The 24,478-nt window shown below is 36.1% G+C and overlaps 1 protein-coding gene across 4 annotated transcripts; it reads right to left on the reverse strand.

The window, feature by feature from the left end:
• Window positions 1–1,571: 1,571 nt before the first annotated feature.
• Window positions 1,572–24,207, reverse strand: Tmem237 (transmembrane protein 237). 4 transcript variants are annotated; one of them, XR_007107857.1, is made up of 14 exons: window positions 24,009–24,207; window positions 21,765–21,796; window positions 21,138–21,148; window positions 20,017–20,073; window positions 18,170–18,304; window positions 14,913–15,033; window positions 14,036–14,193; window positions 11,786–11,909; window positions 11,164–11,355; window positions 10,507–10,580; window positions 9,724–9,817; window positions 8,631–8,752; window positions 4,768–5,067; window positions 1,572–4,211 (listed from the first exon to the last, which is right to left on the reverse strand). XR_007107857.1 is itself a non-coding variant. In XM_047546581.1 (13 exons), the coding sequence occupies exons 1-13, from the start codon at window positions 24,048–24,050 to the stop codon at window positions 5,006–5,008; spliced, it is 1,224 nt and encodes a 407-aa protein (XP_047402537.1). In that variant the 5' UTR covers window positions 24,051–24,207; the 3' UTR covers window positions 1,572–5,005. The 4 variants fall into 4 exon arrangements, 3 of the variants coding, with proteins under 3 accessions (XP_047402537.1, XP_047402539.1, XP_047402538.1); XM_047546581.1 differs by having other exon boundaries at window positions 1,572–5,067; XM_047546583.1 differs by lacking the exon at window positions 24,009–24,207 and adding an exon at window positions 23,605–23,694 and having other exon boundaries at window positions 1,572–5,067.
• Between the last annotated feature and the right edge of the window lie 271 nt (window positions 24,208–24,478).

Genomic DNA, 24,478 nt, shown 5'->3' on the forward strand with positions numbered 1-24,478 from the left:
TGGTTTTGCCATCACAGTAATGTCACATTCGAACAACCATGAAAATTCTGACATTTTTTAAAAATTCTGAATCCTAATATCTGAACCCAGCTTTTTCTTTTAAAGAACCTAGTCTGGGACCCTCACACTCAAGACTATAGCAATGGTTTACTTCCCATCTGCTACCATCCATTCCTTCCACTATCCCAGGAGTAATACGGTTTGCCATTATACACAAAGCAAACCCATAAACTTCCAGAACTTCGTTATTGGCCACAAAATTTAAATTTCTTAATACAGAAGACAATAGCCTTCAAAATGCGCTTTCCTACCTCAGAATTATTTTTTTATAGCTATTCTATTTGGAATCTATTCATTTATTCAAGGGTCAGCTTAAAAGTCAGCGTTTAGTAGTCTTTATAACCCCATACACAAAAAACTGTCCCCAACCTACTACTTGGCATACTCCTATTAATCTCAAAAGGTACGGTGCTTTGAGGGCAAGAGTCGATCCATGCCCTTTACTTTTCAGGGTATATGACACAATATCCCAAATAACACATATTTGTTGTCATTTTGGGTCTAGGCTGCATGGTGTTTAATCACCCTGCCAATGAGAATTGCTGTCTACCACTGTTAGGGCCCATTCTGACTAATCCCCGGAGAGTCAAAGTAAACACAGTAATGCAAATCACACAACGAGGTTTTATTAACGCAAGCTGGAGCTTGGACCGCAACCAGCCCCTCAGACGGATACAATGGCTGGGGGAGGGGGGGCCCAAGTGTCAAGAAAGCGCTCTATTTAAGAGCTTTTTCAGCATTCATACACAAGGACCTGTACATTATTGGTTAAAATTCAGATAGCTAAATATTTGTCCTCCTTTGGTTTGGTCCCTCCACTTTATTTGAATCTTATTAGGTCCTGCCAAAACTGAACGGTCCTGGAGGGAGCAGCGAGGAGGGAAGGAGTGAATTATGAGGGAGAGGGGTCAGGGCTAGGTTCCCCTGTCCTTGATAGATGGGGTCTCCGGACAGCTGCACATTCCTCAGATAGATATCTCTGAACAGCCTTGATAAACCTGGGGCCCAGCACATCCCATTTGACCTGTATTGGCCCTCGGTGCTTGCATGCCCTTTTCCTGGGGGCCCAGTTCTCGAAATAGCTTGTTTATACAAGAGGGCTGCACAGACCCCATTCTCAATACCACCTCACTCTGACTTCCTTAAGGTTCATGTTTTGCCACATAAAGTTTATGGTAAAAGTAATCTTGTTTTTTAAAAAAGAAAATATCTAACTTAAATGTAATCAAACTTCTAGACCTAAACTCCAGTGTGTAGAAAATTCAGATTGAAAAAAAAAAAAAAATGACACTATTAGGGGAAAAGTCAGATGGTCCAAAATGTGAGACACTCTAAATCAAAACTGGCTTAGACTCTTAAAAAAATTTTTTTTTCTCCTGTGGGAATGTGGAGCATATACATAGCTACTCTAGAAAACTTTTAAGACCTATACATGCAACTACCATACAACCCATCAGTTGTACTCCTGGGTATTTATCCCACAGAAATTAAAACTAATAGTCACACAAAAATTCGTACATGAAAATTATAAGTTTTATTTGTAATAGCCAAAACCAGAATCAGCTTAGATGTCCTGAAACAGGTAAATAGTGCAGTACAAAATACCTTATAATACCATTCAGCAGTAAACTATTGAGACACACAACTGGGATGAACCTGACAGGGAATTATGCAGGGCAGAAAAAAGTCAATCTTAAAGACAATATACTTTATGATTCAGTTTATAACGTTACTAAAATGACAAAAATTTTAAAACAGAAGACAGATTAATGGTTACTAGGGGTTAGAGCCAGGGGTGAAGTGAGATAGGTGTGGTTAAAAAGAAAAACATGAATTAATTCTTGGAATTGTTCAATATTTTGGCTGTGGTGGCTGATACAAAGATTTACACAAAAGATACAACTGTACAGAACTTAAAACACATCTGACAAGTACTAGTAAAACTGGGGAAATCTAAGATGGGTGGGTTATATCCATTTCAATATCCTGGCTGTGATATTAATACTATAGTTTCACAAAGTGTTATTGGGAGACACCAACAAAGTATACAAAGGAGCTCACTATATCATTTGTTATTTTATAATCTCATGAATCCTCATTTGTCTCCGTAAAAATTCTCATTTAAAAATGTTGTGGAGGAGGAAAAACGGTAAGGAAACCATTTAAATTGAGAGACAAAAAACAAAAAGAAATGAGTACACCCTGACTACACCTTCAAAAACAAGTGGGAAAATCTGAAAATGGATTATTAAGACATTATAGAGCTACTGTTTCAATAATATCATACTTAAACAAATGTCCTAATTTTTAGAACAAGTACGCCGAAATACTCAGATGAAATGCCATGATTTTAGCATTTTATTCTCAAAAGACTTTGAAACTAAAAATTAATGAAGAGAAGGCAAATAATGCAAATTTTTAACAATGATTAACTCTAGGCCTATCTACATTAGTTACTGTGATACTGTCTCTCAAGATTCTATTTTGATCATTTCCAAATAAAAAGCCCTCAGGGTTCATCTAGCTGTATGGCCTCTTCCAGGGGCCCCATCTCCACCAGTAGAAATCCCATACATCCTATAAAGTTCCTGCCATACCATCCTATTAATACCCAAACCTGACCCACAATTCCTTCCCAGATTCTTCTATTCCCATGCCTATCTATGACTCTCTTAACTACATTATGAGCCTCTAGAAGACCATTACCACTTTTTTTTTTTTTTTTTTTTTTTTGTCTTCCCACAAACCTAGACCTCAGCCTTAGAGAAGCTAATTCAATAGATCTGACATTCTCATCTGTAGCCTTAGTGCTCTGCCTTGACTTAGTCACATGAGATTATTCCCTACCTCCTGGGGCATTCATTTGTAATAACATCTTTCTTGCTTCCCAATCATCATGGTCAAAGGAATCTTTGACAGACACTATTATTTTCCCTGATGAAGTGTACAAGTGCACCAGTAGCTCCAGGATTTTGTACCTGCCTGGGATCATCAGGAGATTTGCAGTCCAGGTGGTATTTCCCAGACATGAAAGAATTCTAAGACAAGCAGGCCCATGCTGGCTTTCCCAATTGTATTCCGTATCAGCTCCAGGCTTCTTTATTCTCTAGGACATTAAGAGCAAATTTAGCAGCTCAAACAACACACTTGCTATCTGTGTATTGAGTCCGATGTGGGGTATCAATGGGCCAAAAATCAAGGTATCCACAGAGCTGCATTCCTTTCTAGAGGCTCTAAGGAAAGATGTTTCTTGGTTTATCTGGGATGTTAGCAAAACTCAGCTTCTTACAGGTTTAGGACCAAGATCTCTGTTTCCTTGCTGGCTATTGGCCAAAGATTTTTCTCTACTTCTCTGAGGTCACTTATATTCCTTGGCTCACAGCGCCCTCTTACATCTTAAAATCAGCAACATCACAACTCTTAACTCTTCTCTGCTTTCAAAACTCATGAGATTATCCTGAGTCACCTGGATAATACAGAATACTCTCCCATTTCAAGGCTCATTACCTTAATCACATTTACAAAATCTCTCTTGCTGTATAAGGTAATATATTCACAGATACCAGAGATTAGGACATAGACATCTTCAGGGACCACTGTTCAATGTACCCCATCCCCCACATCAGTAGCAGAGCTCCCGTATTTCTCCTTGATGACACAGTTCAAGTGTGGTAAACTTCAGCTATATCAACATGGCTTCCCAGCAGTTTGCTGACAGGGAGGATCACGAACTCCGACACTGCCACCTTGCTCAGATGAGAATCATGGCAGACTGCAGGGAAAGCTGGAACTGGCAGGACAACTTCAGAACTGCCAGGATTCACAGTTCCGTGACAGCAGGGGGAAGCGCTGGTTAGCAGCTCCAGCAAAAGATATTTCTATATGGTGCTGGCATCAGCTACCGCCCACTTCTCAGGGCCATCTGTTATCAACTTGTCAGTCCTCTTCTGTTCCGCATGTATTGCTTGCTCATCGGTGCAGGCACAATATTTGTATGGATGTGCTTAACAGCCTTTAAGCCACCTCTTCCCCCAGCAAATGTTATCATTGTCTTGAGCTGCAGAGTCTCACATATGCCAGGTGAGGAACCATTGGATACAGCTCTGAACACACCTTTTTCAGGGCAGGATCCACCTCAGGAGCAGGATCCCCTAGAAAGCCAAAGATCTCTCTGACAAAGAGCTTGAGAACAGGGATGAATTTCTATTCATATTCCTTGTTACTCAAAACAAGAAAGAAGAAAGGACATTGCAGAGGTCAACCAGAAGTGTTAGCCCAACAAGCTCACAGGCTGGCTCAGCTTCTCTTTTGCTGTCTATTTTTTAAAGCTCCCTAACCAGATATGGAAAGCCCTGGTACAAATTTCAAAGGGAAATTAACATTTTAGGTTATAAAGTTTTTCAAACAAAAAGATATACTTCCATTTTATGAGCCATAAGTAAAGCATCTTTCAGGCTAAATTATATCATATTATAATTATTTCATGACACACAACCCACTAAGCCAGAATCAGAGAAGACAAATTTCATATTTTAATTTGTTCAATAGGAGACATCAAAAAATGAATAATGAAGGTCTTTTTTTTCCCCCTCTCACTTATTCCCTAAATTTAACACCAAAAGTAATGGGTTTTTCAGAATTAGTGCTTTGTAAGATAATGATTATGAAAATAACTAATTTGAAAGAATAAAAAATAAATACTTTTACCTGCTGGTTTCTGGCTCATTATCTTCTTTGTCATTAAGATGATAATACTACAGAAATTAATGTTGTTTAAGTATTAATTGAGGTATAATTTTAACATTTTCCATAATTTTGAGAAAATTCCCAGTATTATATAACAAAAAAACCCTAAAAATACACATATACATATCTTATAAAAATACATTTAAAAACAAAAATGGGAAAAATACTGGGTCATTATTCCTCTGAACATGAGTTGGTATTATGAAGAGGATTTGATTTCTTTATCAGGATATTCATCCACATCAGAGAAGAACATTAACTCTGGAGAAGAAAATGAAGAGATCATATTTAAAAGTGGTTTCCCAGTATCTCACAAAGATTTGTATTACTTAGTTATAAACACTGTCTTAAAATATTGGCATAATACACAGTAATATAAACCCCCAAGTACAAGTAAGAATTCTTGACAGTGAAATCTGATTTAAAAAGTGAGCTAATAATAAATGTACAGTTTACATTTTTTTAAATGTTCAAGCTTTAAATTTATCATAAAACCTGAAATGAAAATATATTAAATAATGGAGACAATATATTAAATCTTAACAAGAAATTTAATTCACTTAGAGAAACAAGAATCACTGTAGAGATAAAAAGTCTAATTTTATAGTGATCATATAATCTAAAATGTAAGGAAGAGATATGGAGGAAGGACTTGGAACTACTATTAGGTGTGTTAAGTGTGTTATCCCACTGGATCACCAAAACAATCCAATAAGCTAGGTATTGTCCTCATTCTATATTTTTTTATCCATAAGAAAATAAAATGTTATATGACTCACATGGGCCCTGAAAAAGAGCAGGTTTCTAGAAATAGTTACTGTATAACACACACTTTATGATTTAGACCAAAAATTGCACAAGCCAGCCAAATGCATCTTTAGTACCAACCACAGCACAGAATGTTATTAGTTGACATTTTTATAATTAAACTATTACTTAGCACAGATAATACAATTCATTAAAAGGCCAAAAAATATTTAAAAACTTTAAGAATCTAGTAAAACAGATTCCTCTGATATAGTAACTAGATGAAAAATTCTTAGAATTATCAAAATTATACTGAGAAAAAAACAAAAAAATACATAAAATCTAAGAAGACTTTTTAAAATTATTTTTACAGACTGCATTTTGATTCATTGTACACAAATGAGGTATAACTTTTCATTTCTATGGTTTTACACAATGTAGATTCACACCATTCATGTAATTATACATACACATAGGGTAATACTGTCTGTCTCATTCTACTATCTTTCCTTCCCCCACCCCCTCCTGCCCATTTTCCTCCATACCATCCAAAGTTCCTTCATTCTTCTCTTCCCCACCCCCCTGCCACTTCCCCTCATTATTTATCGTCATTCACTTATCAGAGAAAACATTCAGCCTTTGACTTTTTGGGCTTGGCCTATTTCACTTAGCATGATATTTTCCAGTGTCATCCATTTACCAGCAAATGCCATAATTTTATTCTTCTTTATGGCTAAGTAATATTCCATTGTGTATATATATATACCACAGTTTCCTTATCCATCAAAATTATACTGAGAAAAAACAAAATATATAAAGTCTAAGACTTTTTAAAAATATTTTAAGTACATTAAAATGAATAAAACAACAGACTATTTAGTGGAGCAACATGAGAATTATAATGCAAAATGGTATACTCATGAATAAAAAATACATAAGAAGATAACATTCTTTGTCTTGGTCTTTATAAATAGAAATGATGGGAAGATTCTCCATTCTCACACTTCTGAGACAAACAGGTTGTATTAATCAATCAAATAAAATAAAATAATAACCAAAGTCCAGAAAATATCCATAAGAAAGATTCAAGGGTAGAAATGTGAAACACCTATCAAGGAAGTGCAATGTACAATACAACACTAAGCAATTCCTAATACACTGCTGTTGGGCTAGCAGTTTGCTAGCACTCATCTTTTTCAGGTGTTCAAAAAAGGGCCCGGCTGTAAAGAGTAGTAAATTTCACTGGACACTGGGCATGTTAAAGGTAAGATAACTAAATACTATGCTAGACCATGAAGGGTGAAGAATTTGTGCCAACAGCAAAAGAAACAATAATGTAAAGAGAGAGCCTATAAAATGGCAGAAAATCTTTCCCACCTGCACCTCAGATGGAGCATTAATCTTCAATATATATTAAAAAACTCAAAAAAACTTAACACCAAAAAAACCCCAATCAATAAATGCACAGAGGAACTAAATAGGTACTTTATAGAAAAAAGAAATACGAAGTCAGCAAATATATGAAAAAGTGTTCAACATCACTAACAATTAGAGAAATGCAAATTAAAACTACACTGAGATTCTTTCTTACTCCAGTCAGAATGGCAATGATCAAGAATATAAGCAACAATAAAGGAGGATATGGGGAAAGGTATACTCATACATTGCTGGTGGGACTGCAAATTGGTGCAACCACTCTGGAAAGCAATATAGGGATTCCTCAGAAAACCTGGAATGGAACCACCATTTGACCCAGTTATTCCACTCCTCGGTTTATACCCAAAGGACTTAAAATCAGCATCCTACAGTGATGCAGCCACATCAATATTTATAGTAGCTCAATTCACAATAGCTAAGCAATGGAACCAACCATGGTGCTCTTCAACAGATGAATGGATAAAGGAAATGTGGTATAGGGGCTGGGGCAGTAATTTAGTGGCAGAGTGCTTGCCTAGCATTTGTGAAGCACCTAGCATGTGCCTTAGCACCATATAAAATAAATGAATAAATAAATAAAATGAAATAATCATTAAAAAAAGAGAAAATGTGATATATATACACAGTGGAATATTACTCAGCCATACAAAAGAATGACTTTTGCTGATAAATGTATGGATCTGGCAACTATCATGCTAAGTGAAGTAAGCCAATCCCAAAAAACCAGAGGTCAAATGTTCCCTCTAATATGCAGATGCTAACACACAACAAGGGTGGGGGAGTGAAGAATAGAAGTTTAGTGGATTAGACAAAGGGGAATGAAGGGAAGGGAGGGGGAATAGGAAAGACAATAGAATGAATCAGATATAACTTTCCTTTGTTCATAAGTAAATACACCACCAGTGAAACTCTGCAACGTGTACAACCACAAGAAAGGGATCTTAATTAGAATAAGTTATACTCCACATATGTCAAAATATATCATATTGTCATGTATATCTAATGAGAACAGATTTTTTTATTAAAAAAAAAAAAAGGAAATATCCAGGTATGAGTTGCTTTAGGACTGTTTCCCACTTTCCCAAACATCACTTTTGTTCCTCTTAAACAAAGAAATCATAAAGCAAGCCTATGATGTAATTACAGTCCATCTTTCAACAAGAAGAGTAGCATATTCTTTATAGTCATCTCTAACTTACCACATTAGATACATTAAAAACAAACAAACAAAAAAAAAAAAAGAATTTGTGCCAAGTAGAGGAAGTGGTAAGAATAATTTATTTGAAAATGTGTCTGACAGAGACTACATGAATAAAGCACAATTCAAGTTTAGAAATGCTTTCATCAGAAAGAGACTAAGAATAGTGAAGAACAAAGAATTTCTATAAATTACTTGAAGATTCCAAGAGGAGAAATACTCTTGAATATGCAAAAGGTCCACAGATGCCCCTCATTAACTTCCACCCTCCAGTTCTCTAGGTCCTTCTCCCTGATTCTCCTGTCACTCTGTTAGACCACTTTATTTTTACTCTTCTTGTACCATTTTATTTTAAAGATGTCTTTGTTTTAAAATATTTTAAGATCTATAAAACAATTAGAGAAGATTTCAGGATATTTTGTAATCATTTTCTCTTCCATACCTTCACTAAGATCCATGCCTGGCCTATAAGACAAAAAAAGCCAAGATAATCCAACAAGAAGAGCCACCACCAGATTCACCACAATCCATGGCTGGAGAATCTGTTCCTCAATTCCTGCTGCCCTGGAGATATAGAAATACTCATTAGAAACATTTTTTTTTGGTTTATATACACAAATACAGTTATTTTATGAACTTGGAAAAAAAAAAAAAGCAGTCCTCTCCTAATGAAATAACTAAGCATGAAATAAAATATAACTTCCCTATGAAATACACCATATACATCAGGGTTCAAAGGTTATTCAAACTCTAAACAGATCTGCTCTTAACATTAATATAAATGGAAAGCTTGTGTTCCCCAAATGTTTCCTAGAAGTTTCCCTTCCAATTACCATTGCATTTTTCTTCAATTAAGTATCTTTCCCTTTCCCCAAGCCACTCTCTCAGGAAAAAAGGACTGCCCCTCTGAGTTTAAACTTAAAGCTCAGTTGTCCTGTCAGCTCCATGTTTGACAACTGATCTGCAAATGGTGGCTCTCCTTACTCCTCTTTCTAGCATGCTTGGTTTTCTGACTCTAATCCAGCCACCCTCTTCCATCCAGTCCATCACATGATGACTTATTTTAAAGATCTAAATATACTTTTGAAAAGAAGATGTTTCATTTAAAATGCAGGTATTTATAACAACAGCTATCAATCAGCCAAAGGAATAGGGATTTCCTTTCCTTATTTTTAGAAATCAAAACAGGGTTTTCATATTATTGTAAATGAAAACATGAAAAAGAATGGAAGGAGCTGGCACCATGGTGCATGCCTGTAATTCCAGTGTCTTGGGAAACTGAGACAAAAGAATCATGAGTTCAAAGCCAGCCTCAACAACTCAGACCCTAAGCAACTCAGGAAGACCCTGACTCTAAATAAAATACAAAAAAGGGCTGAGGATGTGGCTCAGTGATTAAGCACCCCTGAGTTAAATCTCTGGTACCAAAAAAAAAAAAAAAAAAAAAAAAAAAAAAAAATTGAATGGGAGGAAAAATTCCATTATTCCCATTATTGCTGTTTTTAACAATTGCTAATATTATTGTGAATTCTTACCAGAGGCTACCATTAACAGAAGAAGGCGTATAAAGGTGGATTCTGTCACTTGTCATTTGCTGACTCAGGGATAGTATAAGAGCAGTAAAGTACACTGAGAAAAAGACAAATGAAATTACTAATAATTTTTAACAACCCAATTTATTTGAATTTATGTATTTCTTTAAGGTCAAAAATAATGTCTACTTTGGTAAATGATGCTATCAAAGAAATTCACTTGATCAATTTCAATAGATAGCCTTATATTATTTTTCAAGAAAACAGGGTCTTTTAGATGCTATTTTCTCATTAAAACTGACAAGAACCTAGAATATCTTTTAAGAAATTAAATGACTTGCTTAAGGTTCCAAAAGTAGCTTTATTAATATTCCCATAATTTAGAACAAAATGTATTCTAAATTACCAGAAAGATACCAAATAGTGCTTGCTACCAAAAGGTTGATTCTGTTTAACATCAAGTTGAAAAAACAAAAGCTAAAAATTAAACCATATAGAACACAAGTTAAACTTTTATTTATTTGTTTATTTTAGTGCTAGGGATTGAACCTATGTCCTTACCTACAAATTAAACTTTTGAAAGTTATTTAGATGAACCTCCAATGAAAAATAACTTATCAAATTATATCTACCATATTTTTAATTATAAATTCACTAAATATATATAGGTAGTGATTTATAAGTAATACTATAAAACTTTTTTAAAAATAAAATTATATTTTTCCTAGGTCAAAATTACAATATAATTCAACAATTACATAGTTATAAAATTAAACTATTACTCACAGAAAGATGCTAAAGCTGTTGGATCCAGGGCAAAAAAATTTCGGATTGCTACTGATGTTTTAGCAAAGTCAATTCTAGAAAAAACAAAGCTTCTCGTCACAGTGCAATTGTAAAGTTCTTAACAAAACTTTACTTTTCTACAGTTTTTTCCTTTTTTATTCTATTACCACACATATTGTCTATTACTAGGCTTTACATAGCTATAGTTTATTCTTACACAGAAAATATCTTATTTACAAAGGTCACACAAAATATCTAACTCGAAGACTATTTTAGGCAACATTACTGAGCAGTTAAGACATACTAAAGAAACAAACTATACTTAAAATTCATTAGTTTCTACCTTTTTATAGTACCCATATCATTAATGCACACATTTAATGTGTGCATTTAATGGCTTAAATCACATTCCCTCCAAAAATATGGGGAACTCCTAACTTCTGGTACTGTACACATGATCTTATTTGCAAATAGGGTCTTTGCAGATGTAATAAGGTTAAAATAAGGTCACCCTGATCAAAGACTGGCTTAAAGATGGTAAGGGAATATTAATGTTCTATAATTCTATTTTTAAAACTGACATAGTCAGAGACACATTTCATTCAACATTTTCTCCTGAAGAAAAGTTAGAGGGATATGCAGTCACAACAGTCTTACCTGTCAAAAGTTGAAATTGTACTTAGAGCCAAAAGCAAGTAGAGGAGACTCTGGAATGGATATGCTAAGGTCTTATATTGTTGCAAAAGGTTGGAGAGGTTAGACAGCTGATCTCCAGCTAGAACATATATCACAACAATATTCCACACAGCACAGCCAGCCAAGAAGCCATGAGAAAACAGACCAATCATCCTGCATAAAAAGGGTTAACTATGATACACAAACTACTAAAGTGAAAGGCTGAAATATTTTAAAATTTTTCATATAAAAAAATAAAATTCAATACATTATAAAAGGTAAAAACAAGACTGTGTGTGTGTGTGTGTGTGTGTGTGTGTGTGTGTGTGTACATGCAGTGGGGGGTACTGGTAATTGAAGCCAGGACCTCATGCATGCTAGGCAAGTGCTATACCACAGAGCTATGTCTCCAGTCCCAAGTCTTTTCTTTTTCCTTACACTGATAGGCGGATAGTTTAACTTCAGTGGAAGGCTTAAAAAATATTTCTGTATCTCATTTTAAGTTGTCAATTACGTTAACAGAACGGAACAGCTAAGACTGTTCTTTCACTTTAAATTATGAAACCCAGATAATATTTATCTTAAGTACAACAAAAGCAGCCACCTGAAAGCTCGGTGCACTGAAAGTGCCACATCTCTGGTGGTCCAGGAAGGTTTCATGTCCATTGACACATCTATGTTTTCTGTGGTCTTTATCAATTCTGAACGATCAGCAGCCTGGAATCTCCCTAAGCACACATAACACAATTACTAAAACCCAGCAAGAGAGAACTTATTATTCCACACTTAAGAAACTTCATCCTAAGACTGAAATATTGCTGTTTTTCTGTCTAAAAATCTCCTTGACTTAGTACCTTTTTTTCTTTTTTTGGTTACTTAAACATACAATTTCTTCATCTTTTAAAAGGATAAGCAATGTCAATGCACTTTCCTCTCAACCAAATTGATGTTAAAGTAACAATTTTAGGAATCAATTATATTTAATAAAATAATGAACTTTCAACTCAAGTCTAAAAACCTTTAACATAACATAGTCTATAAAATTCAAATTTAGAGACTTAAGAAGTATACATTTAAATGGCTGTACTATCAAGGTTAAGTCAATATTTGAAAACCAGTTAATTTCTTAGGAAAAGACACCAAGATGTGTAGCATGGTTTTCCGTAATGGCAAAAAGAAATGAATTATTTCATAAACTACTCTTAAGATTCCTATGAAAAGTATCAATTCAAGTACACCACAACACTGTATGAGCAAGGCTCCACTTTACTACTGACTAGAAGACTCTTTCTCCTGTACGTAGTAAACCACAAATGGACCTCAGGAAGCAGGCAAGGTTCCATTTCCCTTACCCTCATCAAACCCAGCTCTCAGGTGTTTTAGTAGATGAAAGAGCAATTAATTTTCCTTAAGAAAATACATTTTCTACACAGACAAGAAAATCACTGATGAATTTTATGGTCAATTACTCAAGAAAGGAAGTCTCTATGCCAAAAGAAGCAAAAATAAAAATAAGAATTGAGGGATATTGCTTGAAAATAGTCTAAAGTAGATTAAATGACCACATGGTACACCAGTAAAGGCACTGAACTAGAAGTCATGAAATCTATGTGCAAGTGCCAGTTCTACATTACCAACTGTGAGGTTCTAGATAAACTGTCAGCCTCTTCAGACCACAATTGTTTCACTGGTCAGGAACTAGGATTCCTTAGACAGGATCTTATGGAATCAGAATTCTAAAACAACTTATACAAAATGTAAATTGCAAAAAAAAGAAAAAATGTAAATTACAAATTTTAAGGACTAGCTTTTATGTTTCAGAGCAGTTCTTTAGCCAGCCTATCCAGACCATATCCATGGGAGTCGGATATGGTCATGATCACACTTTGGGTAGTATTTCTTACACACTGTAATCAAAATTCATAGGTTGGAGCCCTAACTCCCAGCATGATAGTATTTGGAGGTGGTGCCAATGAGAGGTAATTAGGGCACAAGGGTCGGTCCCATGTTGGGATTAGTGTACTTTTAAGTAGACGATGATATACTAGAGCTCTCTCTGCCATATAAAAAGACACGGTAAGAAGGTGGCCATCTGCAAGCCAGGAAAGCATCTAAACAGTCCCTGTCTTGGACTTCCCAGTTTCCAGAACTGTGAGAAATAAATGTCTGTTGTTACAGCAGCCAAAGTTAAAATAAACAGCAAGCCCAGTCTTATAACCAGTACATACCATACAACATCAGAACCATTTAAAAAAAAAAAAAAAAAAAAAAATATATATATATATAGTTACAAAGTTATGTTTCTTATTCAATATGGTAGTATCATCACCTATTTGCTCTTTTGTTTTTACTGTAATTTATACTATAAACTGCCCTACTACCATAACCACTACCAATTGATATAAACTGGTCAAATACAACAAAATTTGAAGAAATGGGTGGGGATGGGGGGAGATAAAAAAAAATTACCCATAACTCAGAATAAACTAGCATTCATATTTTGGCATATTTCCTTCAAGTCTATATTTTTTTATATTTGAAATCAAACTCTGTATCTGTGTATATGAGATAATCTTTCATTAGAATCTTCCCATGAATTGAAAAATTCTCCCTAAGAATTTAATAGTACCAAATATTTTATTATATAGACAAAGCCTAGCCTTCTGAAATCATTCCCCTCATTTTATATTTAAGTTGTCCAATTTTTCACTCTCTTGAATAAGTGTGATGATTAACTTAGTATATAAAATTTGTCTACATTTTTTTCAGATTGCCAGAAATATAATTAGAAGGTCAAAGGAGATTCTGTCATAATTTTTGAAAAGATAATGTTACAAAACAAGAAACTGCTTACGGCTTTTTTCCACAAATACTTTGCCTACAGGCTGGCTAATTCCAGTGGGTGCAGTGAATCTGGACTGTTGTTCTGAAGTTCTTTGCTCATCAGTAATTATGTCTTCATCTTCTACTCCTAGCTCATTGGCATACTGTAACTCTGCTGGCTGGGTTTTCCTAGAGTCAGAGAGAATGTTTAAAAAAAAAAAGGATTCTTGAATTTTTACAGACCCACATAAGAAACTACCCATGAATAAAATGGAAAGAGTTCAAGACTCTTTCAAGAAATAGATTTTTACTCAAACAGATCTAATATTACTATTATGTGCCATAATTTCCCCAACATTTCTCTGGGTCTCAGTTTTCTCATCCAGAAAATATAGATATTTCCAGACTTAAAATTATAAGATTCTATATATAAATCAATCACTTTTGTAGGGTCACTTTCAAATATAAGTTATTTAACTTCCAGGGTATTTCTTTAAAGTACACCATTCTATTTTACCTGAGACAATCTCCTGTGCTAAAACACATAATTTTACTTATTGCTAAAATAATCATAATTCAAATTCTATTAACATGAGGAAATAAATCAAAATAGCCTAATTTATTATCTTTAATTTTAATATCTATTTTGTAATTTATGTAAAATAGTCTCTATAATTTCTTTGAGATGACTTTTTTATTAAGTATAATATTAACTTTTTTCCTTTCTCAATGATTACCTCTTTTCGAATTTAACACTAGGTTGGTCTGATATTTCATAATACTACTTATGATGGAGATAAACAAAAGCAATATTTAATAAGATCTAATGAGAAACTACCCTTTGGGAGCTCTGAATTAAACATCTGAATAATCCTGGAGAAGATTTGGAAGGATAAATAAACTATTACTTTGTCTTCTTTCGTGGTTTTGGAATAACTGCCTCCTCAGCTGGCTCTGCATCAATACCATTTTCATTTCGTAATAAAGATGGATTTGATGTCTTCTTCTGGGAGAAAGAAGTCTCCAACTCTGAAAATAAAATAAACTATATTTTCAATGCCCATAAGGTAAAATAAAAGTAATGTACAAAACTTTTGTTAAGAGAATTTTAAGAATTTTAATGGGGCCAAAATTTTTTTCACTCTTACAAATTTTTAATTTCTGAAATGTGACATCACTCAACTCAAAACATAATTCAAGATAGCAATGTCAAACAGATGGAAAAGAGTTATGTGATCTTAACACCCAGAGTTGTTTTACCTCCAGGTCTGGTGATTTGCTAGAAAGGCTCACACAACTCAGAAGTTATGACACACAGTATAACAGTTTATTACAATAAAAGAATACAAAGTAGAGCAAAGTCTAGACAAAATTAGGTGCAAGATTCCAATAGTCCTCTAATAGAAACACCGAACAGGATGCATTAATTCCTCCAGAACTGAGTTATCGCAACACATGGGGTATATGTATTCCCTGCTATAGAGACTCAGCACCCAAGCTTTTAGTGTGGGCTAATCACATAGGCTTAGCACATGCCAAAATTCCAGATTTCCAGGAGGGAACCAGATGTTCAGCATAAACCAGATTGCATGTACAACTGCACAATGAGCTACCCTTATAGTTTACCATCCAAGTTCCTACATATTAAAAGTGAATCTCACAAGCAAGCCTAAGGATAGCTGTATCAGTTCACTAGGTTAACACTTTTCTGCACCCAGGGTAGGTATTAAGTTTAAATGAAACAATAGAGACTTCTAACCCTCTAGCTACTCTTCCTGGAAATACTGGCTCCCAAAATTGCCTTCAACCCATTCAAATTCTATTTTAATAAAATAATTCCATCTTCAGCTGGAACGACAATATAAGCCGTGGATCCTACCATGATCACTCCAAGCAAAGCAAAACGAAATTTAAAATCTTGCAATTCAGAAAGCTCAACCTGCAAGGGAATGGCAGTGACAGGTCCTCACTGAATCCAAACTTAGTTGGATCCTGAATTTTCTGAAACTGGTCATTTCTGTTATAGACATTTTTTTACAAATTGTAAGAACTAGTTAATAGTATCCATCTCAATTTTCAAATTTGCCCCTGAACTGAATTACCAAAAGGGCAGCTTTCATTAAATTGACTCATAAAGAGTCAGTGATAAAATAAATCATTTCACTGAAGTAAAGGTCTGGGCTTGGTTCCTGGTTTGTTTTTTTCCCTTCTGTCCTCTTCTGCTCTTGACTTCTCATACTGCATATACCAGGCTCTGTGGCATCCACTTCAACTTGTCTCCCCAAACTGTGCAACATCCCCCTCTCTTTTCAAGTTCCTGTCCCTTTACTCCTATTATGTTTTTATCAAATCAGGACCTGCTGTTTTCTAAGAGGACAAGTAATTAGGGAAACTAATTTGTAATAAACTACCCACAGGGGCTAATGTTAAAAGAACATTAATCTCACAATTTTTTGCTCTTCCCTTTGCTATATACTAACAAAACCTGCTGTCTTTTTGCGATTATTAAAGTCATAATACTCCATATATGAAAATTAGTACAACATAAATGAAAAAAATAAAATCACTCTTCCTTTTAAAAAATCTGCTACTGTTAACACTGCTATATTCTTCCATTCATTGTATATGTGTAAATTGCATTGTGCTCCCCACAAAAAAAATATTTTCAAGTCCTAACTCCCAGAACCTGTCAATATAACTTTATTTGGAAAAGGGTCTTTGCAGATATAATCAAGTCAAGAATGCCAAGGATTGTCAACAATCACCAGAAGCTAGAAGATAAAAGTAAGGATTCACCCTGCAGCATTCAGGGAAGCACAGTCCTATCTGTGGACACCTTGATTTCTGACTTTTATCCTCCAAAATTGTGAAAGAATACATTTCTGTTAAGTTATACAGTTTGTGGTAAATTGTTATGGCAGCCTCAGGAAGCTAATCAAATATGTTTTACAAAAATGGAACCCTCCAGTATATACTGTATAACCTCTGTTTGGGATTTACCAATACTCAGTTTTCCATGTCACTGTTTCACTTTAACAATTCTTTCAATGAAAACTTGGTTTCCATTTATTGGCTAAATCATGATTATTTAGACACTATCATGTTGTTAACTATTTGGTTATTACGATTTTCTACTCTTAAAATAATGGTGCTGATAACATTCTTTCATTACCATAGCTATTAGAGTTGATTCTATTCCTAGCAATCTGGATAGGCTGTGTCACCAATTTATACTCCTATCAGTGTATGAGTATATCCATTCCCATAAACACTGGATTTTCTAATTTGAAAAAAAAAAAAAAAAAAAGCATTGCCAAAAAGCATTACAAAAGAAAAAAATTATATAGTATTTTGTTTACCTTGTGGCAATGCGTAGGATAAACACTTAAGGGTCAGCTAGTGTTTTATTATATTAACACAGAAATTATCCTTTCTTCACTAATCTAAAATGTGTATTTCATCATTTACTGAATTCTTTTTTCTCTTTTTTCTTTTCTTTTTTTGGGGGGGGCGGTACTGAGGATTAAACTCAGGGGTGTCCCAGCCCTTTTTAAAATTTTGAGACAGAATCTCTCAAAGTTGCTCAGGCTGGCTTTGAACTTGATCTGCCTGTCTCAGCTTCCCATGTCTGCTGGGTTACAGGGATGCACCACCACACTTGGTGTCATTTACTAAATTCTTACGTGTACTGAGATCTGACTTTCTGCTTTAGTCCTGAATTTGTACATGGATGACCAAAAGAGACCTGTAATGTGTTCCTGACAAGCCAATGGAGTTGCAGTGGTAAATATTTTAAGAAAGTGGTAAATATTTTAAGAAAACACCTATGAGAAATGGATGGGGAAAAAATGAGGGCAGATGTGTTGTTATCATACCCCTACACTCACAACTGCTAATACATAAATGAAGAAAACAAAAACCATCCTTCTTTCTTAAAACTCTACTACTGTTAACAAGCTATGTCCCTTCCATTCTTTGTGTTTGTGTATGTTTTCTGCTGAATTATGCTCCACCCCACTCCAAAAAAAGGAAAATAAAAAGACATTTTCAAGTCCTAACTTCCAGAACCTGTCAGTGTAACTTAATTTGGAAATAAGGTCTTTTCAGATATAGTCAAGTTAAAATGAGGTAATGCTGGATTAATTTTCTTGGTTTCTTCACATACCAAGAGGTAGCCTTGTCTTCCTCTGTCTCCTTTGAACAGGGGCCTCTGGATGCTCTTTGAGTTCATTAGTTGGCTCAATGCCCTCAGATGGTCTATGAACAACAGTCTCAGCAAAGCCTTCCAAAGAGGCACTAGCTACAGGGCAGAAAACAAAGTAGGAAAACATGGGTAACTTGAACAGAGATCAGTGAGTATTTAAAAGACAGGAAAAAGGTTAACTAGAATGTTTCCTACAAAGTAACACTTTCAGAACTGTGCCTCAAATCTTAATTTCTTCCCTCCCCACTTATAACTTTAGACTTCAGTTAAGCAAAGATATAAATGAGGGAATAAGAAAAGCTGAGGAAGAAAAGAGTGGGGGAGGGCTAGAAAGAAGAACAATGGAAGGGGAGGAGGAAAAAATGCTTCAGAATATTTAGAACTATCAAAAATGTGAAAATATAATAAAAGTCAACAATATAGAGAACTCTCCTACTTGTCTCCTGCCTTAAGAATTTTTAATCAGTCGCTAGTCCATCATTAATAAATTAACACATGATGAAGTCATCATGGATAATTAGTCAGATAACAGGTAATTTATAAATCTCTTCATTTGTTCATTCATTTCAATCTCTCCCCTCATGAAATCTTTTAACAGAATTTCAATAATTTCACTTGACTACATTTGCTTGCCTATCTTCTTTACAAAAGAAGAGAAATGTATTAATAAACAAATTAAAACATATATAACCTCACTACTATTTGAGAAATGTAAACTAAAATAAACTACTTTTCACCCACTGAATTAATTTTGAAAATCTGTAAAGACTGACATTGTCTAATGTAGTTAGCAATTTAGAGACTGTAACACTCTCAAACTCTATTGGTGTTGAGAAAATAACTAAAGCTTCCATGAAGACAATTTAGCAGAATCTATCATATTGATACAGCACATGTCATTTTACCCAGTAATTCCACTGCTAGCAATCCATCCTACAGAAATACCTCTTCCCCACCACTGACTATTTTATGAAGAAGGATTACAACAATTCTTGGAGCAAAAAATGTGAAATAACCTAAATGTAAGAGACCTGATTATAGTATATTCTTATAATGTAATACTACAAAATCACTGTTTAGGAACATATAGAACTCTGCATAAAGGAGCCAAAACAGTACATACAAAATATACAGAATAGAATTTCTTTGGGCGGAGTGGGGGGGAACAGCATCACTACACAAACTTTTAGGCTTATTAAAGTATGCAAGCAGAGAATGAAGTTAAGAGATAAGCAAAGGTAACTGAGTGCTGAGAAAATGGTGGGTTTCATTAAAAATGAGAAGTAAAAACTGAAAGGGTGATTATGAATTCTGAATGTATTATATTTGAGTTATTAATAGAATATTCAAGATTATCAGTGGATTACTACAAAAGGAGTTCATTATTGTAGTTTAACAGAGGGATGATGTGGCCCTGCCTTCAGACGCATGCTCTAATGCAGAGATTCTCTGACTAAAATGAGGGATTTAAGAACTCTGTGACCCAAAAACCAGTATCCTGTTCAGGGGTCCAGAACCAAGCATAGCTTAGAACAATTTATGTTGTCTAGGGACCAAAGACCTCACTGAGCCTAAGAACACTGAGGAAGTAAGAGTTTGGGACTCACGGCCTTTTATTCCATGAACGCTTCTAGACATACTGCCTTGTTCCTCACAACCACTCACCCTGCTTCAGACTGGCCTTAATTATATCCCCAACACTCTGGTGTCTCAGGACTACTGGGGTCTGGTCTCTATCTGATTTGTGAAGTTTGTCACACACAGGTCCTGGAGAAACTTGTCATCCCACACTAAAAAGAATTTCTTACCTAGCGTGGTTTTGTTTCTGGACTTCTTTCTCTTAGGACGACTTTGTGAAACATCATCTGTAAAACAGAAAGAACATCAACAGAAAAGCCTGCCTAAAATTCAATGTAGAGGATAATCAAAAGAGAACTCTTGGTTGGATTCACCCAATTTCTACACATTAGAGGGGAAAGGCAAGAAACTGACAAGGTCAAAGAGAACCCATAGGGTGGCATCAGTAGTACACTGGTCAGTAACGTCAGAAACAGTGATATAGAAAGTAAGTTTAACAAATGTTCATCTGACTTCCAAGCCTCTTGCACTTAGGTGTGTCCTCTGACAGGTTGTGGTCAATGGGCTGTGAGTAGAAGTGATCTATATCTGCCTATGGTCCTATGACCCTGAAGGTGCCTGATCTTGTCTGACTTCAGAAGTTAATCAGGGTGGACCTGGTTAGCACTTGAATAGGAGAAATGACTTGAATGGAGGCCAAAACACTGAACAAATCAGCTGCTATGGCAACTGAAAAAACAGCATGTTAAGATTAACGAACCAAAAGATACATGTAACTAGGATTTCACTTCATTAATGAAGAGAAAGAAGAGGGCAACTACCCATTGTTGTTGCCACAATGGACCTTGCAATTAACCCAATATTATTTCTAATAACCCTACATGATATTAAGTTACTGAGATTTGGAAGTGGTTAGTGTAGCATAAGCTTTCCTATCCTGACTAAATGAGGGGGGAAAAAAGGGCAGTTTCCTTATAGAGCTATGAACTAGTCAACAATTATGTTCTGGGTAACTTCATTCATTAAGTGCTTTTATAAAAAGACAATCTAGTGTTATATATCATTCATAATAACTGGAAGTCATGGAAGATAATTATGACAAGTAGATATTATAGTATTGTATGATACTATTCAGATACAATTTTACGAGAAATGAACTAAGGAATCAAGCTTATTTGGGGGGGGGGCAGTATCTTTGAGATATGGTCTGTGTTGCCCCAGCTGATCTTGTACTCCTAGCCTCTCGAATAGCTTGAACTAGAGGTGTATATCCCCATGCCCAGCTTTCAAACTTGTTTGAACACCAAAAACTATATTTAGAAAATTTTACATTAACAATAAACTAACTCACCTTGAACAGCACTTCACATGACACCAACCAAATTTAATCAGCAGGACAAAGACAAAAAAGGAAACTTAATTAGAAATATATTTTATTGCATGAATGAAAACTGACTTAAATCATTGTAAATTTAAAGTAAAAATAGCTTTCATGTAATGTCAGCTATAGACTACCTTATCAGTTATAATTAATAAGCCTTTTAATTGCACTGCTAATAAAATAACCCCCAAATTTTCCTGAACTTACATATGCATATTACTTGTTGTCTATTAATAAAGTAGATTAAGCAGATTAAGAACTCTTATTTGTCACTGATTAAAATCAGCTTAAACTCTGAGGAAACTATTCTAGCAAACAAAAGAGGATCAGAATTCTGATAAACAAGACACTAAAACATTCAGAATGGATTCATTATCATGTTGATATTCGAGCTTTTAAATACGACTTTTAATTTTAACTGTTATTTTCATGATTTAAGGATTTTTTTTTTTACCTTTAAGACTTTAGGAATCCTTTTCCTAAAATATTTGGGAAGTTTTCTCTGAAGGTTTTTTCAGTGGTACTAGTCAATTTTTCCGCTTCATTCATTTTACATGTTTAAAGCTGAATAATGAAATTACTGTAAATGATTTTTACCTTGGCGCAGGTGGAAGAGCTCGTGGAGGACGCTATTGGGGAGGGGAAGGAAGGAAATTGCTTGTAAGTAAAAGCCTGGAGCATCTTATCTTCCTGTATCTCAAGTACCATAAAACTATCCTCTAAAAAGCCTGTTGTTCAGACACAACAGAAAAATAAAATGGATTAGATGAATATCTTCAAATCTTTTGATAACTGTGTTCATCAGTAAAACCTGGGAGATACTGATATAAATCAGATGGGTCAGTTGAAATTTGTTCTACCATTTCTAAATTTCACATAAAATTCTTTCCTTCTTACATTTCTTTCTATCCACAAGCCAGGTCCCGTTTTAAGCATTAGGGATAGGAACAAAACAGGGATCACTGCTTTTGTGGAGCTTACATTCTAGTGATTAAGCATTAGAAAATAATATATATGATAAAAAATATACATTGTATATGATAAAATATATATGTATATATCTATATTATATATGATAAAATGTGTATATATCTATGGGAAATAAACATGATTAAAAAATGAGGAGTGCTACTTAGGGAAAGTCTCTCTGAGATATTTGAGCTAAGACATGCTTGAGAAAGCCAATATTTCAGGCAATTGACAGCAAATGCTAAAGCCTTCTGGGAATTCTAGACTTAAGAGGGTTCCTAGTAAAAGCAAGGCTGCAGCACAGTTACCAAGAACAGGTAGACGGGAATCAGATTAATTAGGGCCTCGAAGACAAATGGAAGGAATCTGGATTTTGTTTTAACTCAATGGGAAGCCAATGGAGGTTGAAAACCACATAGTAATATGCTTTTTGTGTTGCTGTATTTTTTAATTTTATTCTTTTTTTTTTTTGTTAACATACGGGAAATTGACTTTTGGCGGGGGGGGGGGGGGGTATCCTCCGGTGGATTGTAGCTCAAACATACATTTTTGTGATCACGTACACATTCTGCTTTTTTTAAAAAATCACTTTGAATACAGAGTGAAGAATGGATTTTACCATAGAACAAAAGGGAGGCCTCATATATGCTGCTGTACATGAATAAAAAATATTTGCAGTTCAGAAAGTATTACAGTTATGAAGCATTCTGGAATCATTCAAAATAAATACTAACAGAAATGCCTATATGCCAATCTAATATTCCAAGTAGCTCATGCTGCTTGCAAATGACCCTGATTCAAAAGAGTTCAACTCTAGATACCCTTGTAGTCTGTCCCATTCAGCAAACCACGTTCCATTTAGCAATCCATTCAAACACTGGCTTCAGCACAAATGCTACAAGATTACGACTAGGCAGGATTTCTTAATACTATCCATTAGTCAAAATTACAACCCGAAAAGAAAGAGGGGGAAAAGTCACGTGAAAGCGCTATTCTCAGGTTCTATCCAAGGATCCAGTTCACTCGATAACTACAGCATTTCAAAAGCCCCGCAAAAAATGACGTTTTCTCTGTACAGAAACTTAACCTCTAAGACCCTCGAAAGTAGATGGCTCAACTGAAGACCACAGTCCTAACAGCTCCAAAGGAACCACGGCTCGCTTACCACCTGCTTCTTCCCCATTCCGTCTCCAGCCCTGGCAGCGGCCGCCCGCCCCCGGCGCAGAGCGCCTCTGCCCCTCCAGGCCGCCGGCCGCCCGGCCGCCCGACCTCGCGCAGGCGCAGTGCGTCATCGAGCTGCGCCTCACAGGCCGCTCGGCGACCGTGGCCCCTGAGGAAGATGTGAGGGCCAGGGGGGCGCCGGGACCTGATTTGACCTCTCCAAACCAGCCCTGCGGGAAAAGGGTCTCGGTATCGCGGCCAAAGTGCCCGGAAACCGAGACTCCAGTGGGGACGGGGCTGCAATCACCGTTTCCCCCATGGTTTGCTAAGTGGTTGCCGTGATTTGTTGGGGGTAGAGAGCAGGAGAGAAGGCCTTGATTAAAAATCTCTACACGCAGGCAGCGCTGCCTTCTGAGAAGGCAAAAGTCCTCTGGGAGCTGTCTGAACGAGGGTCTTAACTGCAGCACCGCAGCCCGCCCCGGGACGACGAAGAGATGTGTCGTCATGACAACGCAAGCTTAAGCGTCAGGAAACTTCCTGTTTGGCCCCAGTCCCGTTCCAGCTTATAAAGGCTCAAGGGGCTCCTGCGCGCACCCACCGAGCAGGGCAGTGCCTCCTGATCCGGGCACGCTGGCGTCGGTCCGGCCCCAGGATAGCTACTGCTTTAGGACACCCTCCGACCCGCCACCCGAGGGACTGCTCGCCGCTCACCGGGTGGCCCTCCTCCAGCCGAGGCCCGGAGTCGGTCCTCATGGTGCTCTCCCCTCGGGCTTCCTTGGCGCAAATGCGGCGGACAGAGCCTCGCTCACCGCGACGCCGCGGCCTCCAGGACCTGCAGGATGCTGGGGCTTCGTGGCACCGAGAGAGGCCGCCACCCCCGGGCCAGGTTCCCGCCCGCCTCCGCTCTGACAGGCGGCTAGGTTAGGAAGGACGGAATCCGTGCGGGCCTTCCTGTGTGTTAAGGCGGGCAATGCTCCTTTTCTCCAGTTGCTCACCCTCATCTGTGTAAATCAAGTTTGGAGATACTTTTTCTCAAAGAACCACAACATAAAATCAAAAAGGAGCTCATTTAATTTTCTTTGTAAAATTTTTTTTTCCTTAGAAATGATTCCTTGCACTGGTAACTGTCTCAATGAAGACAGAAAGGAAATCGAGTCACGTGAGGAGAAGCATAGAGGCTA

The sequence above is a fragment of the Sciurus carolinensis genome, chromosome 3, assembly GCF_902686445.1.
Source record: "Sciurus carolinensis chromosome 3, mSciCar1.2, whole genome shotgun sequence".
NCBI lineage: Eukaryota > Metazoa > Chordata > Mammalia > Rodentia > Sciuridae > Sciurus > Sciurus carolinensis.